Source organism: Gasterosteus aculeatus, chromosome X, assembly GCF_964276395.1.
Source record: "Gasterosteus aculeatus chromosome X, fGasAcu3.hap1.1, whole genome shotgun sequence".
NCBI lineage: Eukaryota > Metazoa > Chordata > Actinopteri > Perciformes > Gasterosteidae > Gasterosteus > Gasterosteus aculeatus.
The window spans coordinates 13,038,318-13,059,562 of record NC_135698.1 but is presented as its reverse complement, the minus strand read 5'-3'; the positions used below and the strand labels follow the sequence as shown (position 1 = coordinate 13,059,562).

The 21,245-nt window shown below is 44.4% G+C and overlaps 2 protein-coding genes across 3 annotated transcripts in view; one reads left to right on the top strand and one right to left on the bottom strand.

Annotated features, from left to right (window-relative positions):
* fkbp16 (FKBP prolyl isomerase 16) overlaps positions 1–13,691 on the top strand; it is a 22,913-nt gene extending 9,222 nt beyond the window's left edge. Inside the window, exons 4-8 of the mRNA XM_040163030.2 lie at positions 9,748–9,965; positions 11,631–11,809; positions 12,022–12,099; positions 12,568–12,705; positions 12,784–13,691. Coding sequence (XP_040018964.1) covers positions 9,748–9,965; positions 11,631–11,809; positions 12,022–12,099; positions 12,568–12,705; positions 12,784–12,870 — 700 coding nt within the window. The 3' untranslated portion in view covers positions 12,871–13,691. The remainder of the gene's footprint in view (positions 1–9,747; positions 9,966–11,630; positions 11,810–12,021; positions 12,100–12,567; positions 12,706–12,783) is intronic.
* rasef2 (RAS and EF-hand domain containing 2) lies at positions 13,036–21,245 on the bottom strand. 2 transcript variants are annotated; one of them, XM_040163028.2, is made up of 17 exons: positions 20,508–21,245; positions 19,168–19,320; positions 17,735–17,825; positions 17,353–17,448; positions 16,847–16,924; positions 16,649–16,764; positions 16,477–16,545; positions 15,928–16,009; positions 15,761–15,831; positions 15,421–15,661; positions 15,239–15,340; positions 14,542–14,686; positions 14,372–14,453; positions 14,144–14,258; positions 13,934–14,047; positions 13,758–13,834; positions 13,036–13,679 (listed from the first exon to the last, which is right to left on the bottom strand). In XM_040163028.2, the coding sequence occupies exons 1-17, from the start codon at positions 20,801–20,803 to the stop codon at positions 13,577–13,579; spliced, it is 2,031 nt and encodes a 676-aa protein (XP_040018962.2). In that variant the 5' UTR covers positions 20,804–21,245; the 3' UTR covers positions 13,036–13,576. The 2 variants fall into 2 exon arrangements, with proteins under 2 accessions (XP_040018962.2, XP_077938934.1); XM_078082808.1 differs by having other exon boundaries at positions 19,162–19,320; positions 20,508–20,922.

The window sequence follows — 21,245 nt, the reverse complement described above, 5'->3', positions numbered from 1 at the left end:
CTCTCGTGCTGCTAGCTCATCCTTGATAATGTCGGACAGCCCATTAAGAAAAGCGTCGAAGAGAGAGTCTGAATTCCATGAACTATCCGCAGCCAGAGTGCGGAAGTCCACCGCGTAGTCTGACACGCTGCGAGAGCCCTGTCGGAGTCGCAGGAGTTTACGCGCTGCTTCCCTCCCCGACACCGGTGACTCAAAAACCTTCTTAATTTCGGCCATAAAGGCAGCCAGACTGGAGCAGATGGGTGTTTGCTGTTCCCACACTGCCGTAGCCCAAGTTCCTGCCCTCCCGGACATAAGCGAAACGATGTACGCTACCTTGGAACGCTCCGATTGAAACGAGGATGGTTGTAGCTCGAAGATCAGGGAACACTTGGAGAGGAATGAACGACAGGTTCTCGGGTCTCCAGAATAGCGCTCAGGAGGTGGTAAGTTGGGTTCCCGAGGGGCCGTGTTGGTTACCGGCAAGGCCGCACTTGCTGCGAGGCCACCTTGGTCTGGGGCAGGTGTCAGCCCCGCTGTAGTTGACTGTCCCATAGACATCCCACGAAACTGCTCCATCAGGGATTGATATGTCCGATCGTGGTGGTCAGAGAGGCTTTGAAGTCCCTCCATGACCCGTTGTAGGATGTCTTCGTGCCTTCCTATAGCAACTCCCTGAAGAGCGACGGCATTCCGGAGGGAGTCAGGTTCTGCTGGGTCTGTCATGGCCAGTTCGTACTATCACAACTCAGACAGAGACCCAAACGCAGATATGGGGAATAAGGGTTTTAATGAAGAGGAATTCGGGCAGGCAGTGTCGTTGTCGGAGGCAGGCAGGAGTTCGGTGCACGGGAGATCAGGGGTTCAGAGGTGGCAGGCAGTGTCGTTGTCGGAGGCAGGCCGAAGTTCAGTACACAGGACGTCGGAGGTACAGAGGTGGCAGGCCGTGTCGTTGTCGGAGGCAGGCAGGGGTCAGTACACGGGGGATCTCAAGAATTGACTGGAAACTACTGGAAACTACTGGGATATAACGCTGGTAAGACCTGGTGAAACACACAAGACGAACTGGCAACAAGAACAGGGAGAAGACACAGGTTATATGCCCAAGGGATAATTGACAAACAGGGAACACCTGGTGTGGGAGGAGACAGGGGAAAAACAGGTGAAAACGGGTGAACACAATTAGGGCGTGACACCATGTCTGTGAGCTCCGCACAAACCCCAAAGTCAACAACATTAAGAGTCCATGGCAGGGGCTTTATTTGGGGGAATAATTTGTTTTTAGCCATATGGGAAACGCCACGAAACAACTTTAAAGAGTAGGAGCGGCGTGCTGTGAGGTTGCCTTTGGCCGGCTGTCAACAAACGGCGGCTTAAATCTCGCTGCTGGAAGCAAAGGTGTTGGTGTGCTTTAAATCTTGGCACGGATGAGAATTAGCCCAGTGGCACATTGTTGAACTGGAGTTAATTAGACCACTGGGATGTGTCATAGTTGAATTAACAGTTTAATCCGAGTCCAGATGTACAGTGTCAATGACTTAAGCCTTCTACTGTTGCATTGGGGCTCAAAAACACTTTTCCCCATGAGCCTACACTACTTTGGGAAAGAGACATCTTTGTGTTAATGAGAACAACAGTTGATTCTCGCCTGATTTAAAAAAAGACAACAGTGACATTTGTCAGCGGAGAAAGACATGCAGGCGAGGAGATTTATAAAGCGGGAGGGCAACGTCATTCATCACATGCGGCACTCGCCAGCAGACAGGTAGTGACTCACTAGACGCAGAGTTGTACTGGTGTCTGTCACCTATGTGCACCGGCCCTGCCCCCCTACGTCCAGACACGTAAGCATGTTGTCCCCACATAAGATCTGTGAGGTGGAGCTCCTCCCTGTGCTGGTGGTAGGGTGACTCACACACCGCCTCGGTAAGATGAATAATCTGACCTTTGAGAACTGTGTAAAACGAAAAAAGACTGAGACTGTTCTTCTCGACGTTGCCGTTTCCTTCTCAGTGCAACTTTACCATGTTTGGAGCAACTCTGCGTCATCGAGCACGGATTCCAGCAGCAACTTGTTGCACGGTCATGTGACCCAAACAAGTTTGACTGTAGCTCTTTCCCTCCGCGTGTCTCTTTGCCGACGCTGCAGGCTGACAAGAAACCCCACCCAGACCTCGAGCTCCACCGGCGACCGGCAAGCAGCGACAGCTGCAGCACGCCCCAGATAAAAATCAGGTTTAGGCTCTCCTGCCTCTCTCCTTTGCCAAGGCCACTGGCACAGTAGTTTGAGACTTCATGTGTTGACCCGAAGCGTAAAAGAAATAAGCACATTCAATTTGATCTGAATACTACTTTGTTTTAAATGCCGAAAACTACTATGGGGTGTTTTTGGCTGTCGTCAACATCTAATCTCCCTGGATGTTTACCCCCACCCCCCCCCCCCCCGCAGACTTATCTCTCTCATCGACAGTCATGTTACAGCACTGCTCTTTGTTATATCTAGTTCTGCTTTGTGTGGTCAGGGGGTGTCTAGTGGAACAGTAAATCTCCTCAACTGATTTTATTTAAGGTGGATAGTGGATTTACTTTACTGGTGGAGTAAAGTTGATTTTGCATTACAAAACCACCACGCTCACATACACAGGTTGCATCTGTGTATGTGGGGTTGTTTTAATTTGACATTGCTTTTGTTGATTGCTGTCCGTGTGTTTTAGACATGCGTGATTTTTATGTAATTCAAACCTTCGATATTGTCAATCTACCTCAGTTAAATGTCAAAACAGCGCTACATAAGGCAACAAATAATAGCAAACAGGACATCAGTCAGAAGTCCAAACTGACTACGGCGACCCGAACCCAAGCCAGCAAACCAGCTGTAGCGGCTCTGCCCACAAACCCAAACATTTCTTGTAGGTTTGTATTAACGTATTACTGAACGTATTTTGAAGTAATGTTAATGCATTATTGTTCACATCTGTGTTTACCAGCTGGCCCTCTTCCACCTCACTCTACCCATCGTTCCGTCGCACCACACGATGACGACGTTCATGGCTTTCAGTGAAACAATTTCTCCAGCTTACTGGATGGAAGTCTGGGCCCGCACACATTGGGTGGAATTGCACTTTGTTCCAGCCCCGTCATCAAGCCCAATCATTTGGGTTTATGACATTTCTATCAGCATCAGCTGTACGTGTTTAGTGCTACTAGTTAGCAGCAGAATGTTAGCTCTGTCTTGCGATTGTGTCGTGTTACCGTGCAGATTCTAGCATATAGATTAAAGTGTGCATAGACCCTTTTTTAGCTTTTTTTTTACGTTGCTTTCAAAAATATTTTAAAAACTTTTCATGTATAGGTCTAAAGTTTGAGTAAAGATATCTTCTACATTTATTAGTAGTTATTGCGTCACACTCCTTTGCACGTCAACAACAGCTTTAGAAACTCACACAACATGTTGTAGGTGTAGTTTGATTCAAGCATTAACCAGCCTCGACTCTCCTGTTTCATTCATGTGTCCGTGGCTTTGTATTAGTAGCATTTCCCCAGTGGAATTGGAGCACATGGGATAATATGTAATCATGTATCATGTAATGTGGTGATTATCTGAGGAAATGAACATATTTGTGTACGGTGTGGTGCTGCTGCAGTGGAGGCAGCAACACGAGCCAGAGGATGGAGATCTGAAGCAGGGTGACAAGTGGCACTGGTGTGTGTGTGTGTGTGTGTGTGTGTGTGTTTATGTTAGGAAGAAGAGGTACCTTCGGTGGGGACGTGGCGTGTGAGTCATCTTGTAGAGACGTCACTGCTCCGTCATCAGTCGTCTGCAGCAGTCTGATACACACACACACACACACACAGATACATCTAATAGGCTTTCAAAATATTCCTCTCAAAGTTAATTACCGGCAGACTCCCACTGACGTCCTCATGCAAAATCTAAATCAGATGTGTAATGATTAAGCGCAAGTAATTAAAGTAAGTAAACTCCATTCTGAATGAAACAATCTCAGTCGTTTGAAAGCACCAACGGGGTCAGTTGCACTGTGGTTGTGTTTTATATTGTCATTCCAGATGGTGATGGACAACACAACTACGCGCACGTAGAACAAAAGACGGCATTATCTCTGCCAGCAAGGGAATCAGTTGCGTGAAAAATAAGAGCAAAAACCATTGAATTTTCTGCTACAATGCGACCCGTGTCATAAGCGCTGGCTCTGTAGAGTCAAGCCCGTTCCTCTTGGAGAGGATTGATGCTGCGTGTCTCGTTGCTCCGCTCAGCCATCGGGGAGGGAGACTAAAGGATTGTGCTAATGGCCCTGCTACATTTGCTTTACCCCGGCTGCTCCTCCGTGACAACCTGACTAATAAGTCGGGAGTTCAGTGGGCTGCTATTGATTCGTAGGCTGCATGAGGAGGTCGAGCAGGCTGCTGCTGGAAGGAAGCTGGATCTTTGTCGGTTGGATAGAAGACACAAACCCAGGCGGTCCTATTTATCGGGGGCAGTGATATGACAGGGAGGTGAATAAATGATAATGATGTTTCATGCACGCAACGTCAGATAGACAACATGTGCACATAATGTATGTGCTTGTAAATTACTCCTCAGCTATTTCCGCCATTAAAGACACGAAGGTCAGGTTTGTCTGCACAGTGGCAAATTCTGCTTTAACGTTGCATTTCATTAAATGATCTGTCAGGGAGGGTGATAGCTGCTGTCCATTTGTTGTGCACTCAATTTGCAGAACAATATTCGAGACACTGACATTTTCTCAGTGGGAGTAATCTGGTTTCGGCACACGTGTGTGTGACAGCTCCGACTTAGAAGGGAAATGAATTTCTGATCAATATCTCTCTATGACATTTATTCCCCTACCTGAATGTCATAAACAAAGCAATGAGCAGCTTGTGATCACAAAATGTAATGTTCACAACGGTGTAACCTCAAAGCGAGTCAAACAGCGACCCTTTAAAACGGTAATGAGTGCATATTTTGTGCCAAACCCTCGTTTTTTTAGGGGGAATTCCTTTTTTATTTTGTTCTGACTTCAATTTAAATTGCTCATCTAAACAGAAGGCGCCAAATATCCCTGCAAAATTCAGGGATTCATATGTCCACCGAAGTAGACAGATCTTTTATGTGTAGTATAACCGTAATGGAAAAGGAGGGCTTTCATCTTTCAAAGGGCAGGATTTTTGGCTGCCAGCTAAGAATTTGTAGGAACTTAGAAAGCTTTGAAGTTCACAAGTGAAACCTTAAACTGGCAGAGATTCGGTTTGTGTAATCAGTAGACACAACGTCTCTGCAACGGAAGATCCGAGCCGTCATTGCCGTTTACTACCGCTTCACAGTCACCCCGCTGAGAATCCACTGAAAGCAGACCTCCGTCCCCCCCGCGGCCGCACGAAACGGCCATTTGACCGCAGTGCTCACACCTCACAGACGTCTGATCGCTCCTATTGATTGCTTTCAGATTTAGAGTCAATCCATGGATAGGATATCTTCCACGGATAAAAGCCCGGCTGATATTCCAGATAATAACCTCAGGTGATGTATTTCGGTGTAAGACAGATCGCTCCCGTCCACCATGATGAAAACCAAAAGCTTTGAACTTTTTTTGTTTGAGTTTGTGAGTGGTTTCAGATCATTGCATAAGGTAGAAACTGAAACTTGTCCCGCTCATCTTTGAGTCAGGCTAAAGCTTTGGTTTTGTTCAAACACTTTAAACTTCCCTTTTCATTCACTCATGCACGTATTCACAGCAGAGAGGGGATTTTGATTTGATTTGAAAAAATGAAATTAAAATAAGCTTTATATGACGGAACATTATTGTTGGTCACACTCAGCAGAGAGAGGAAGTAAGCAAAGCCAAACATTTCACAAACCGGAGACTCTTTTCTCAGGAATTGGTGGAGACCAAACCGGAGGTAAAACCTAAGCTGTGTTGTATTAACACGGGGCTGCTTTTCCACAGCAGTACATTACATTACATTACATTACATTACATGTCATTTAGCGGACGCTTTTATCCAAAGCGACGTACAATAAGTGCATTCAACCATTGCTTTGCTCCCATCCTGGTTCTCCCGCCTGTTTCCCCAAACACTGACTATGGATATCTACAACTCCACTTCAACACAGATGGACTTGAATTCATTGCAATGGTTCTCTCACATGTTTCCTGTACACGCATGTTCACGTTTGAAATAAGGCCCTTGTACGTTTTTTTTACCCCGCCTACTGCAGACAACTACCGCGTTGTTTTCTACTTAAAGCTGGTTAAATAAAGATCAGCGGGTCTGCCTGATGGAATGCACACTGCACATCCCTGCTATTTAAGCAGCCACTATATACCCTGCAGGTAGTCCAGGGCTGAGATTGGATTCATTTTAACAGGCTAAGAAAACCTGCTGTAGATTATAGGGGGACTTTTGAGACGCTCAGCAGCCAGGAGGTAGGCAGTAGCTGCCCTTGATCCCTGCGAGCACAGTTTCATTGGCTCATTGCCCGAGGAGGAAATAAAAACAAAAAGCAGAGGAAAGCGCATGCTGCAGGCGGCAGCCGAAGGGGTCTAACGCTGTTAGTTTCTAGATATTCCACTGTGCAGGGCTGTTTTTCCGCAAATTAACTAGAATTGCAGCGAGCGAGGAAAAACAGCTGTGACGTCTCACCAATGCCTGGATTAAAGCTAAGCTCCTTTGCTCGACTGTATTGGTTGCTGTGTGTCCATCCAAGAGTCAGAACAGACACAACACTGAACGTCAGCAGCAGCAGCAGCATCAGACCTGTTTTCACTGCAGTATAAAAAAAAATAAACAACCTCATAAATCCTCTTGGATTTAGTATTATCATACAGGCTGCACACCGCATTTATCACAGTTTATTAGTGCACTATCTGAGGTTGTAACCATAGAAACCGGTTCGAGGTGCATCACTGGCCTTTCCCTCATTTGAAACGGGAAGCGTGACGTCAAAGTAACCGCAGTTTTCCCTCCGTTGGAGTTTTTCCTTTCATTCAGAGTGGCGAGGGCCATGCTTGACAGATAACAGGGTGAGTCATCGGCACCATCGTACACCTCTGCTGAGCCACAACACATGTATCAAATCCATCTATAATGAATATCTTCCCGTCCTTATCGCCAAATACGCACACAAGAAGAGGTAAACATTACTCTTTTAACGGGATCCTTTCAGTCGGTCATGAAACGCGGTGGGCCTCGTGAATGAAGATCGGATGTTTAAATTCCGTAGTTTTTATTGAAAAATGCAGAAAAAAGCGAAAATTCCCCTGACTAATGTTTCTCTGACTGACTATATACTATATTTTTGCAGGTGTACATACAAACATACATTCTGTTATGTTACATTGTTATTGTTAACGATATATATATATATATATATATATATATATATATATATATATATATATATATATTTTTGTATGTGTGTATGTATAAAAACAACCGGGTGATAAATTCTAAGTTTCTCTGGCATCTTGTGGAGGTATCTCCCTGCTGACCAGCCTCGGCTTCCTGTTTTCACTAATAAGGCCCCCGGGGGCTCATTGGCTGAGCTAAGCGCACATTGTGGTGCTAATCACCAATGACCCACATGACGCTGTAAACCTCATAGATCTGTCAGCGCACTGCATTCTCAGATTAGTTTCGACAGAAGTTGCCAGTCGTGCCCATTTCGTTTATTCTCACGGAGGACCCTTAACTCTCAGCGCTTCATTTCGGACTTAAATCCTAACTCTGTTTTCCGTAACAGTGCGGTTTGCAGGCGTAACGCTGCACACCCTTCATGTAAAGGGATGTGTCGCGCTGGTCAGGCGGTGTGTCTACAACTTGTGTTTCCTTTGTAGGATAACACATTGTTTGGGATTCATGCAGTTTTGAATTGGCACATATGGCCGTGCCTGCATCGAAATGACTCACTGCTGTGTGCGTCACAACTGAAGTGGGTGTTTTCTCTGTTTAAGAATAAATAAATATGTAGTGATGATAATAAGTAAGGGGTTTTACTGCTGAGTTACTACTTACAAACCCAGCTCTGCCACATTTTCAAAGACAGATTATTAAAAGGTCAGCAGGCAGGACGCTGTGTGTGCGATTGGTGCACGCTGTGACGTAACACGCAGCCCCACGAATACTGCGTAATACTTTCAGATATGGGATAAGGAAAAGCGTGCATGGACGACACGTAGTTAAAGTATGTCCATGTGCTGCACGAGCTGTGCAGTGGATCGTTTAGTGATGGTTTCACATTCTTGGTAAGCCACCAAAACACACGACATAAGCACGTCAGAAGGATCCGTATCTAATCGACCAGATGTGGAGCATGAGGCCTGTTTTAGAAAGGTCATCACCTGGTGCGACCTAAGCCGTGTGCTGTCTGTCCACAACTGTCTTCTTCTCTGTCTGTTATGCAACTCGTCTGTTAATAACCCGCAGTGGTGTGCAAAAACAAGTCGGTGAGACTTGGGCGCTACGGTCTAAAATAGTTTTGACTGGCTCCTAAAAGATCTGCATCTACTTATTGATGGCACTATATGCTAGCGGGTGTGGGCGCTACTTTCTCCTGTCCCGTGCTCAGGGATGCGGCTCAGGTTTCTGAGGCCTCGGTTCAGTGGCTGCTTTCACACGCCTGTGACGGTGCACAAGGTCTCCAGAGAGGAGAGGTGAAAGGGTAATCTGATGCCACAGTCTCCCAGTAACTGGTGACACAACTAATTCTGTTAGACAGACATAAAATGTTCCATTGACACCCACCAGTTTGAATTATTCATAACTTGACAAAACACACTCCTGCAGTAGGTGTGATCTGCAGGAAGCAGAACATCCTTCTGCATTATTGCTGTTTATTAAACTGATTAAACTCTAAATTAATTTGTCTTAATTCTTTTTTTTGTCTTTGTTAGATTCAATAAAGTAGGCCACTTCTAAATCAGCTTTTTTTTTTAAACGTAGTCAAGCTGTCATTGCATTCTTTCCCTCTCTGATTCTCTCTCTCTCTCTCTGACACAAACACCTACAAACCTACACACACACACACACACACACCCCTCCCTTTGGAGCCAGAGCCTCCACAGAGTAACTGATAATGGACCATTGTGCACCATGCGGTCACAGGAGCCAGATGATTGAAAACCAAATGAACTTTCCTTCTGAGTGACTCTCGGGTAAGCTGAAGCCTTCGCCGGCTCACAGGTTCATACCGATTTCAAATTCTTGTCTGCTTTAAGCCGAAGTTACAGGTGTTGATTTGAGGGTGCGAGTGAGGTGTTTGGTACAGCAAAATGTAATGGACACAGAGAGCAACTAAAAGAGAACGAATTTACTTACAGTGTGCACTTTGTATTGTGATATCACAATTATTTTGTATTTATTCTCACACGTTTGTTGAAATACTCTCAAAACATTTAAAAAGAGGCTGTGATACAAAAAATCAAACATTTAGTGCTCATCCTGATGGAAATATTATACCGCTTCTGCTAAAAGGAGTCATCACTTGATCAGTGTGCGAACGCGTAACATAATTATGAGCACAGTCACCAAATGTCATGCACACGTTACAAAGCCTTGAGTTTCTGTAGGATGTTGACCAGCTTGTCTCTGCTTTTCTTGAAGCTTGCAACGACCAGATTGATTTCCTGACTGATGTAAATCATCGTTTATGATCTTGGCTCTTTCACTCTTCGCCCCCTTTGTGATGTTGATGTTGAGTGTTGTTGAGTGAGTGTTGTTTTTTTTGTTGTCTTTGTTTACATGCAGGGAGCCTGATATTCCAGCCTGGGCTCCTTTACTCTACCAGCTCCAGCTGCTGGACGTCAGAGAGAAACCGGACCCGCTAACTCTGCCCGTCGCAGACCGCATCCGCATTGGCAACCAGAAGCGAGAGCGAGGAAACTTTCATTTCCAGCGGGAGGAATACAGCATGGCTGTCAGAGCCTATTCGATGGCTCTGGATGTGTTAATCACATGCGGAAGAGGTCTTCAAAACTAAATATATTTCTACTCTTTCCCAGAAATGTGTTGCAGTTTGCAGTCTTTGCGGGAAATAGGCGAAAAGGAAATAGAAAACAGATGCAAATGATCTCACGCACAGATCCATTTGAAATTTAAAAACACAGGATTTTTAAGGTTCTACATAAATCACATCAATCTGAGCCCATAATGACATAACTGTTTAGTGCCCTCCTGCAGTCTGCCAACACACTAATCACACTGTCACCATGCGGAGCCACATCTATCGGAGCCCGGCGCCACGATAAATGCTCGCGCTAATTCTTTTGCATAATCAGAGCTAACCAAAATTCATATTATTTCCACCTCCTTAATCGTTGTAATCATTGACGAGGCAGGGAGGGCCCGAGAGGGAAATGTGACTGAACAATGAGGAGAAAAACATGGATCGCATCATAATGCTTCAATGATCGAGGGCCAGAGAGCGAACTCGGTGTGGCCCTGCAGAGAGAGGTTTATCAGGCCATCGAGATCATGTCGTCAGTGGACGAGAAGACCACCCAAGAAATAATAACAGTAAACAAGTAGAAATGTACACATTTCATCTCTTTTTGAGGCCCATCAGACATATTATCATTCATCACATGTGGAAATTAGAGATCACTACAAGCTGAACATGCGCTTGCATTAACATTAGACTTCATCGTTTTGCCGTCTTAAAGGGATTCAATTTAAAAGCATTTGAACAGCATTCCAAAAAAAGATCAAAATTAGGAAAGGCATTTTGATACCTTTTTGAGTGACAGCGAGATCCTCCTTGTGGCAGTGGCAAGTGAGTGGCATCAAACTTGAGAGCCCTGTATATTATTTGAGACACGTGAGCCCTCCTACCCCCCCACACGGAACCCGCCGGTCCAAACCTAAAATTAGCCTCTGCAATAAGAAGACGGGGGCTTACGTGTCTCAAATAAAATAAAATAAACTTATTTACAGCAGCTGACCTGTCGTACAAATAAGTCGTTTCTGGGAAAACTTGGCTCCTCCCACCCAGCGTGCCGTTGTGACGCCGGCCGCGGACTTGCGACTGATTTACTGGCGATGGCCACTCACTTGCCACTGCCACAAGGAGGATCTCGGCCCTACTGACCTTTTTATGATGCCAATGTACAATTAACGAAGTCATAATGTATTAAAAATCTGCTTAGCACCATCTAGCAATGGTTATAAGCAATTATAAATATTCACAATGCTTTATAAAAATAAAATGATTACACAATAAACTTAATCACTATATAATGTCACTGACAAATATTTTGCGAGAATCAGCATTAATTAAAATGATCTGTTTTAACCTTGAATTTTATAACACGTGTGATAAAAAGCTTCTGACATTTACCCCCCATTACCAAGGGTGAAAGTTCCTTTGTATGAATAAGGGCTCATTACTGCGGCCACTACAGTATTCAGCTGGACATGCTTGGGTCTAATGATGAAACCATACAGATGTTACAATATCAATAAAAAATCCATCTCAATATCTAACATTATATTTTCCATATCCTGCAAATCACTCGCAAGATTAGATAACTAATCTCCGCCAAAGTGGTTTTTGTGTCACCAATTAAGAGATTTAGGTTGGACGTCCACAGCAGAGCAGATGTCAGAGGTGACGTGTCTCCGTCTTTGCACAGATGGCGGCGAGAAGGTTGAGGAGGAGGAGGAGGAGGTGCGGGACTACCGGGTGAAGTGTTTGAACAACCTGGCCACCGCTCAGCTCAAGCTGGAGCGCTACGACGAGGCGCTGCACACCAGCCGGGACGTTCTGACCCTCGAGCCAAATAACGTCAAGTCCCTTTTCAGGCTGGGAAAGGTGAGGGGCCCCGCGCGGCTGTCTCATTACCAGGAGACAATGTCCCTCCTTCTAATTTGATCTTTATCAAGCCATATGTGAAAGGGAGAGTCCTTGGAAGAACTAATAATCGGTTTAATGGACATAGATTTTACAGCGGCTGTGTCATTGCCCTGTGTGTTTCTTTATGGGTCCAGCAGCCCTGATCACACCGGACGGCTTTTCTCTTCCAGCTCCAGTCAGATATGGGGGAATACGAAGAGGCAATGGAGGTGCTAAAAAGGGCCTTGAAACTGGAGCCGGCCACAAAGGTGAGATCATGTGGGTCGGCCGGTCAATCCCCCTCCATCCCTCACAGAGGAAGAGGTCACTTAAAAAAACAGGCTGCATTTACTATTACAGCTACTGGATAAACCAATCAATCAACAAAGTAATGGTGACAGAGAAAATATATATAATAAATATTTATTCTAAAATGGTTATATATTTTGTCATACAATATTCTTGATAATCACCTTCCAACACAAATTGTATGGCTTTATATATATTATTTAATTCATACAAAATATATTAATCCGGAACTTTTGGTCCCAGTGCTGCAAATCACAAGAAAAAAGTCTTTGAAAGACTGTTCAGACCTCTGCTCTCCCCTGGTGGATGTTTTCAGAACTGCGGCCTCGCCTTTAGCTCAGTATAAAAATGGTTCATGACTCCATTAAAAGAACTACAGAAAGCAGCTTTTGAAGCACTTGTTAAACGTTTTTGTTTTTTGTTTTCAGGCGATCCACGTTGAGTTATCTAAACTGGTCAAAAGGCAGTCAGGAGGCAGAGATACTCAAGGGTGGAAACCTAAACCAGCGGAGCTGCTTGGAGAGAATATCACACCTTTTCTGATTCCCTCGAAGAAGAAAGAATCTGTAAGAAGATTAATATCGCCGATGCGTTATTGTGATAGGCAGCAGACGGGATTCTGACAAAGCATTTCGTTTTTTCAGGGAATATCCTGGAAGTTTATACTCGGCGCGCTGGTTGTGGCCTTGAGCAGCTTAGTGACGTCGCTGATCCTGACGGCGAGAAACTGACGTCGTCTGCAGGATGAAATGTTGATTCAAGTCCTCATTAATTCATTTGTAAAGAGTTTTTTTTTTTTTACTGTGAAGTTGTATTTCTTGTAGGAAAAAGTTTTCAAAGAAAGGTGTCCAGTATTATTGAAAATTGAGATAGTAAAGCATAAATACCAGCAGAGATTTCATCTTTCCAGAGGTCTGTTTTATTTGGAAAAGTGATAAAAACACAACAAAAGTGATCCAGGAACTTTTGTCAAGAATGTAATCTTAGTAAACAGACATTTTTCAACATCAAAATTCTTAAAATATTTGATCAGTGCTCCAATAATTGAAGGTTTCGAAACTGTGATGTAATCTCGATCACGCGGATGCTTAATAAAATTGTTAAAAATGCAAATTTGGTCGCAAAGGGGAACATTCATTTAAAAATACTATTGTACATGAGTCTCAAATAAAATCTTATTATTTATTTAATTCATGAAATGACTACCAAATAAATAAAAAACCCTAAAGAAAAGTAAACATGATTACAATACGTACATTTGTATTTGTAATTGTGCAATTTTCCAACAATAGAAATCTTACTTTTGATCAGAGAAGTAACATTTATGAAAATATATTATATATCAAGAGTTAAATATGCCAAAGATTAAAAATATTCACAAAATATAAATCACTTTGTGTCCTTCATTGCTCCACCGTATCTACTGCTCTGGACCTTCTACAGGCCACAGCAGGCGTTCAGAGTCTTCTTCGGGTTGGATGGACTCAGTCGGACCTGAGAGAACGACTGCCTCCTCAGTTTGACACTTTTCTTTACTTCTCTGCGGAATGGAAAAGCGGTCAAAGCGTTGCTTTGAGGCTCGTGGGGAACAGCTCGAGCGCTCTGTGTGGCATCCTACCTGGCCAGATGGAGCACAGTCTCCACCACGTTGGTTCCCTCCTTGGCGCTCGTCTCGCAGAACAAGGCGCCGTACGCCTGCAGGCAAAAAGCATCAACATAACCGGACCGCAGTCAGTTTATTTGGAGGCCGGGCGCCTCTACTTTTCGGTCCCGGTGGAATGAAAGGTGACGCACCTTGGCCAACTTCTCTCCGTGCAAACTGCTCACACAGCTGCCTTCTGGGAGCTGCTCCCTCAGGTCCACCTTGTTTCCAATAACACACATGGGGATTTTGTCTTCCGTTGAATCCTGTATGAAAACAAAAAAGGACACTGAATTTTACTGCCCACAGGTGCCGTATTTTCCCCTCAAGGGCGTTTTGTCAATCAGCTTTTTGCCAGTTACCTGGATCTGATCCACCCACGCTCTGACGTTGAGGAAGCTGCTCTCTGAAGTGACATCGTAGAGGAGCAGGACTCCGTGAGCTTTACGGAAGTAAGACCTCGCAATGCTACGAAACCTGCGGTCCAAAGAAATACAGCGACTTCTGTCACTATCAAAAGAACATCTCAAGTTTTAATTTTCAACAGTGTGTTTTTGTTAGACAACAAACTGTAGGAGTGGGTGCAATACCTCTCCTGCCCGGCTGTGTCCCAGATCTGCAGGCTTGTTTTCTCTCCATCCACCAGCATCCGCTTGATCTGGAAATCCACACCTGAGAAAACAGAGCAGATTCAAAACGCCCGAACTCCAGAATGTGTCAGTGTTTGAGGAAACGCAGCACGTTTGGTGTAGCGTCTTACCCAGCGTTGTCGGAATGTCTCCCCTGAAGTCGTTGAGCGTCAGTCTCAGCAGGAAGCTGGACTTTCCGGCTCCCGCGTCTCCGGCTAGAACCAGACGGAACATTGGGGCAGGCTCCGTGGTTTCCTCTAGGTCGGCTTCTAAAGGCTTCGGAAGAGCAGCAGAAGATAACCAATTTACTCTTTACATTTGTGGCGTGAAAGCAGTGAGTATTCATCTGAACAAACTCAATCTGCTGATAAAGCTGGAGCGGAAACCTCCATAAAAACCTAGTGAGTAGACCGTGAGTTGAGTTTTAAATGAAATTTCAGTAGATAACTAGACTACAAAAAGAATTTGGTTGGATAAAACTCTCTGTACAGCATTCCAATAACCCCATTTCCACACGTGATTCAAATGTTTACTGAAATAAAGGATTTAAATGGAAATCTATGAACTTTAAATAAATACTGAAGGTACATCAATGGTTCCCAACTTGCTGGTTGCAGTCTAATTATTATAAGTTAAAAGATGATTGGACAGAGAGAGAGCCACACACACACACACACACACACACACACACACACACACACACACACACACACACACACACACACACACACACACACACACACACACACACACACACTTTTTAAACTCTACCTCCCTCCGGGACCACAAACAGCAACGCATTAAAATAAAGTAGTTAAGTAATCGTACCTTTGTGGAAAAGGCCGACAAACGTCTCCGTAGAGATGACGCAATAGAGCTCGCCTTGCTACGAGCCATCTTCGCCGCAGATTCAGATTTCACTTCTGATACCTGCAACAGAATAAAACTCATTTTAAGCGACAGCTCAGAGTTTACCGGACCGGCCACCTACACCAGGCGTGCGTTCTCACCTCCACATCAGACGGGACGTAGGAGTAACTGTGGTGCACGGTTTCCACCGAGGCCCCCTCGTCGTCGTCGTCGTCGTCGTCGTCATCATCATCATCATCATCATCATCGTCGGCGCCGCTGTCGTAATCACTGCCTGAGCTCTCGGCCGTGTCCATCGGCAGGGAGACGCCGCTGTCGAGGTACTTATCGGCCCAGGTGGCCACATGAGAGTAGCTGGCTTTGCCGGGATCCTGCTCCGGGCTGCAAGCGCCGACACACTTGCTTTTAGCTGTGACAATTTAATTGACGGGAAGATCAACCGGCAGAGTCACAGAAGTGTGCAAAAGGGACGTTGCATACCTGCCGTGGTTGAGCGTGCTCTGTCGGAGGGGCTTCATCCTGCGGGCTGGGATTTCATCTTGAGGAGACCGCTGCGGAGCAGATAAGGAATGTTGCTAGGGAGGAAACTTTTACAATTTCAGTGCGAGTTTCCGTTTGACTGAGAGCCAGCGGGTGTGAGGACTCACCCTCCGTTTAGCTGCAACCGCTTCGCTGGCCAACGCAGAGCGGAGCCCGTCGTTGCTGTCATACAGCTTTTTGTTTGTTTCCCTAATGAAGTGTTCAAGGAAATAGAAGACAAAGTTACATGTAGTTTATCGTGATGGTATTTAACAGACTGGACAAGTTTGGTTTTATTATCCACTTCCCGGACTCTGCGCTGCCCAGTAAACAGACTAAAACCTGTTCTTCTGGTAATCAAAGAGTTTTAAATCTTCCTTAAAGTATATTTTATTAGAATTTTCAGAGACATCGGATATTATTTAAGTGTGTTAAAAATAATTTATTATGCATTTTGATCCACTATATGTGGGTGGCAAGTCTTTTGAAAGCCTGAGCAATTAAAACCAAGCTATCCATCGTGTCTACATAGACGATGGAAATGAGGATTGTTCAAATTTTGATGAACCAAACCAAAATAAAGGATGTAATCATTTAATGGCAACACAGACCGACTATAAAATGACCAAATACGCTGCCAAAATAAAAAAGGCGTTCACGTCAAACAAGTGACTTACTGGAGAATCTGAATCTGGTTTGAATACGACTGGTATTCCATAACCATCCTCTTCAGTTCATCGCTTTCTCTGTAAAGGAATGAAAGCCACGTGTACCGTTGACGTCGTGCTGGAAGCTGGATCACACTTTTGTGTCAACAGACGTGAGCAGAGCGTAAATACACTGCCTCACCTTTTATGTTGAGCTTTCTGGTCCGCGTACATGTTCTTCAGCTTGTCCAGCTCCGAGTGCAGGACGGCGCTGTCCGTCTGGGCTTGCAGCAGAGAGGTTCGCAGGTCCTCGTTTTGCTGTGAGGAGATTACGTGAATAACTGGAACGACTCTAAACACTATACTTTTCACTCGGTGTGACGACTCTGGCATGAAGTACCTGCGAGAGATCACTGATACGCGTGTTCAGTGTGTCCACTTCCTCCTTTGAATGGTTGAATTCAGAGTCCTCTTGGCTCTTGAGAATAGACATTTACACAAGCATTTTGTTAAAAAATGACCTGCAGTTATGATGTCCTAATTACAAACCAAACAGGTATTCCGTTTGAATTGTTTTATTAAGTCTAAAATGTAGAGACACTGGAAATGTTTGCTTTAGTTTAGTAATGAATAGAATAATACTGCCATGCAATCAATAGCTCAAGTAAATGTGTTTACACGATCTGTGGAAATGGGTGTCAGTGTTTCTACACGAACAACAGATTTCTGAGCCTTTCTTTAAACTGCTTGATATTAGTCTTCAATCTCCAACCATGACAACGCTGTTTTACAAACAGTATCGTTTTACTAGCGCGGTTCACGAGTTGGACCTAAAAACAGTCTTGCCTTTCAGTCACAGAATTCTCGGGAATAAAAACAAAAGCATGCTGCGGGGTAAAAACCTACCTTTAACAGTCTGTCCACAGTTGCATGCAGGTCCGTGACCTCGTTCTTGTGCTTCCTTTGCACGGCCGCCATAAGTCCTTCCATTTTTTTACGTTCCTACAAACATGAAACCGAAGTAGTTAAACGGTGCAGAGCGGCTCAGGGCTTGAAGAGGGGGCTTTCACCTGCCTATTCAAAAGGCTCTTTGTGAGGAGTCTTGTAACCTGCTACCATGCGCTGCACCACAAACATGCAGGCAGCACACAGGAGCCACTGAAGGGACATTTTCACTTTGATGCATTTTTGGCAGTTTCTCAGTGCGCATGTTGAATAGATGCTGCAGTTTCATTTGGTTGGATGTGGTAAGACACATGGTCCTCTAGGACGCAGGGGTCAGACTCACCTCGTCTCTCACCCTCTCCTCGGTTTTGGCCAGCTGCTGCTTTATGTCGTCCTCCAGTTCGGACAGCTGACTGTTGTTCATCTCCTCGGCTCTGTTTTGACGCAGAAAGTTACGCTCGAGTTTGGTCCCACCGAAGCGGAGCCGGCTGTCCAACAGGAGTCCCAGGCACCAACAAAGCCGGAATAATTCACCTTCTATCTATTGTCTCGATTGTACCGGACTTCTAAACGTGCTGCAGTTGCCACCTCGTCGCTTGTTGCAACACGCGAACCAACCGGAGTCGAGGGAGGGAGAGGCGTGTGCTTAATGTCGTCTGTCAGACAAATTACGCAAAAATGCCTGACGTGCGATTTATTTTTCTTTGGTTTAGGCTTTAATGTCAATACCTAAAAGGGTCAGTTAATTTCAATATAGTGGAAACAGTTGCAGAAGCTTGTAATATATTGAGTTTAAAAAAACTAAAGCTAAACTGTAAGACAACAAAGCGGAGCAGCACATTTATGTCGTCCTACTTCCCTGAAAAAGGAATGTTACCTTTTTCATGCCGCGTAGTTACTGAACCACACAAAAGCAGGTCAGACAGATTCACTTAAAAGGGAAACTATTCAAACATTTAACAGACATAACACCTAAAATATAGTGTATAAAATCACTGTCTAGCTTGAACATCAATAACCGCTGAGATTATAGTTATTATAGAGATTTCTTTTTCTAATAAAGTAAATCTAGTACTACCAGAACTAGGTGTGACCACAGAAACATTGTTGATTGCCGATCATATATTATGTTCATACATTTTGCCAGCTAGCAGGACGCATACTAAGTTACAGCAACAGGAGGAAGGCTCAATAACTGTTAAGACTTGAACCGATATTTACATCGACTCAAATAACAGATAGGATTGCTCATAGTGAAAATTCACAAAGAAGAAGTAATAAGTGTTTTTATTTTGAGCTAATCTCGATCTCCATAACACAAATGACTTCTTATTCAGCCCTAAAAGGCAGACGGGCCCAGTCAACGTTTGGCTGGAACAAAGGCCGTGGCTCTGTGTGCTTTTATGTTATTCTGCACTCCAGTCCGATGGTCTGAAATCTAATCAGGTGGCTTTCAATCAAGCAGTCAATCAGAGTAGGTGCAGTGGACTCAATTCTGTTTGTCCTCAGTTTCTATAGTTTACAGCCACAAGAGGGCAGCAGTTCACCATTGCTCTGTGAAAGACGGCTACAAAAAGTTAGTTGCAGTAAGGATATTAAGCTGATTTATGATTAATTAAATAAATTCAACAAAACTTTGCAATGATAATACTGGGCGTCACCGCTCTCATTAAAGCCACATAAGCGAAGTGTTTGTGTGATGCGTTTACAATAATGGCCTTTTAATTCATAATCAGTCTGAGTTTCACAGGTCGCGTGCTCTTAACTGACCCTCACCGCTTAATACTGGTCTCCAGCTGCTCACACTCCAGTCGGTTGTCCTGGCTCTGGCTGATCAGCGAGTGGATGATTTCCTCATAGTGCTGCAGCAGATTTGTGTTCGCAGAAGAGTGAATGGCCTGATAAAGATGAGCCAGCTGCTCCCGGAGACTGTCGGAGACAAACGTTCTATACATCAACATTTGGATCACATATAGTGTACTTTTTTTATGAAATATTTCCACATTTTTACAAAAGGTCATACAAAAGCAGTACATTTTTGTGTTACCTTTTTTTTTTTTGCGTACAATAGTACGGTTTTATCATGCAATTTACACTACACCATTTTAAATACACCTCACTTGCCCGACTGAACACATTGTTTTTTCCAGGGCTGATGGACGTTTTTAAGGAGGGAGCTTTCTCGCTTCTGTCCCATCAACGTTGGGACTTGCAAATGCAAAAAGTACAGAATGTGACAACCGCTCATGAATAAAACAATGTGTACAGGGACGAGTCAAAATTGTGGGCGCGACATCCACTGAAAGTAAAAGTGAAAAAAAAAAAAAAAAGATCAAAACAAACAAAAGCGGTAAAATATAGAATAGCATCATACTATTTGGCTAAAAAGGTGAAGGAGCAATAAAACTCAATCACTTTACAGACGTACCAACGAAAATATACGATATGACCTGAACCAAAAAGAATGAGCACCACCTTCACTTCTCATGTAGTACGGTCCAAAACAACTGGAGAGACATATTTACAATGTGTCCATCCCAAATGTTAAAGCCCTTAAACACATCAAATTTATGTTCAGTTTTCATCAGCCACCTTTGATAATAAGTCGCCATACAACAAAAGCATGTACAACATAAGATCCATCTGATGACAGGATGCTTTCCTCAACAGTTAGTAGTAATAATGGCGTTTTTCAGTAGTGTTCTATGGCTCATAACTGGATCACCTGTTAACTTGTCCTCAGGGGCCCAAGTTAAGCTCTTGAAAAGGTTTCCCGGTACACCTCGAGTTAAGATTTGTCATTCGGCTATTTGAACTTGGGGGGGAAAAGTTACTAACGAAATGTGTCGTTGGTGTTCAAATGGCGTTGCCTACTGTTTGCATTGCAGATAGGTCTTCCTTTATTTAAAGTGACGCAGCTTCGTGTGCTTTATGAGTCACCAACAAGGACAATCCGACACGCTGGAAAAAAACAATGAAACAAATGCGTATTTTCAGCTGGTCTATGAAATAAGGAAATAGCACCAGGAGCAGGTGCCACATCAGCTGTTTTTTTGTTTTGTTTTTACTGACCGCAAACGAATGTTTGCGTGGTGCAGGCGGGGATGTGGGCTCACCTTTCGGGGAGGAAAGCCTCAGCATCTATCCGGCTTTCAAACTCTTCCCACGGGCCGCCGCGCGCGCCGAGGGACGCAAAGTCCAGAGTCTCCGAGACCTCCTGGAACCTGGACGCAAACCTGCCGTAGTCGATGCCTCCGTCCTCGTCCGGGTCGAACTTGTCGAACAGGGTTCTGACCTCGGTTTCGGAGACGTTGAGCTCCCGACAGACCGCAGTGAAGTCATCGTACTCTATCTTACCGGACTTGTTCACGTCGCACGCGGAGAATAATCTCCCGAGGCTGAGGCGCTCCATATGTCTTCTTTTAAAAGGTAAAAAACACACTGAAAAATATAAAAATAAAATTAAAAAAATGTCACGTTAAAATCCAGCACGACTTCTCTCGCGAGGCGACTTCGGCAACGTGCCAGCCGAAATAAAAAAAAATAAAAAAAAGCGCGTTAAAGTCTCACGGGTGTTGTTTTGCAGCCGCTCATTGGTCCACATCTCATTGTGGGCGGGATCTATCCGCATCAACGCACCCAATTGTGCCACTTCCCTCCGGGGCTCTATCAGGTGATCCCCCCCCCCCCATCAGCCACCTACCATAGGTATTTGGTTTCATCAAGAGCTGGATGTCATCATTGCGTACAGCTGTCATACAATGTACACACACGCACACACACACACACACACACACACACACACACAACAGATACGCAAGCGCTAGCCTCTGTTTACTTTTAAGGTGTGTGGT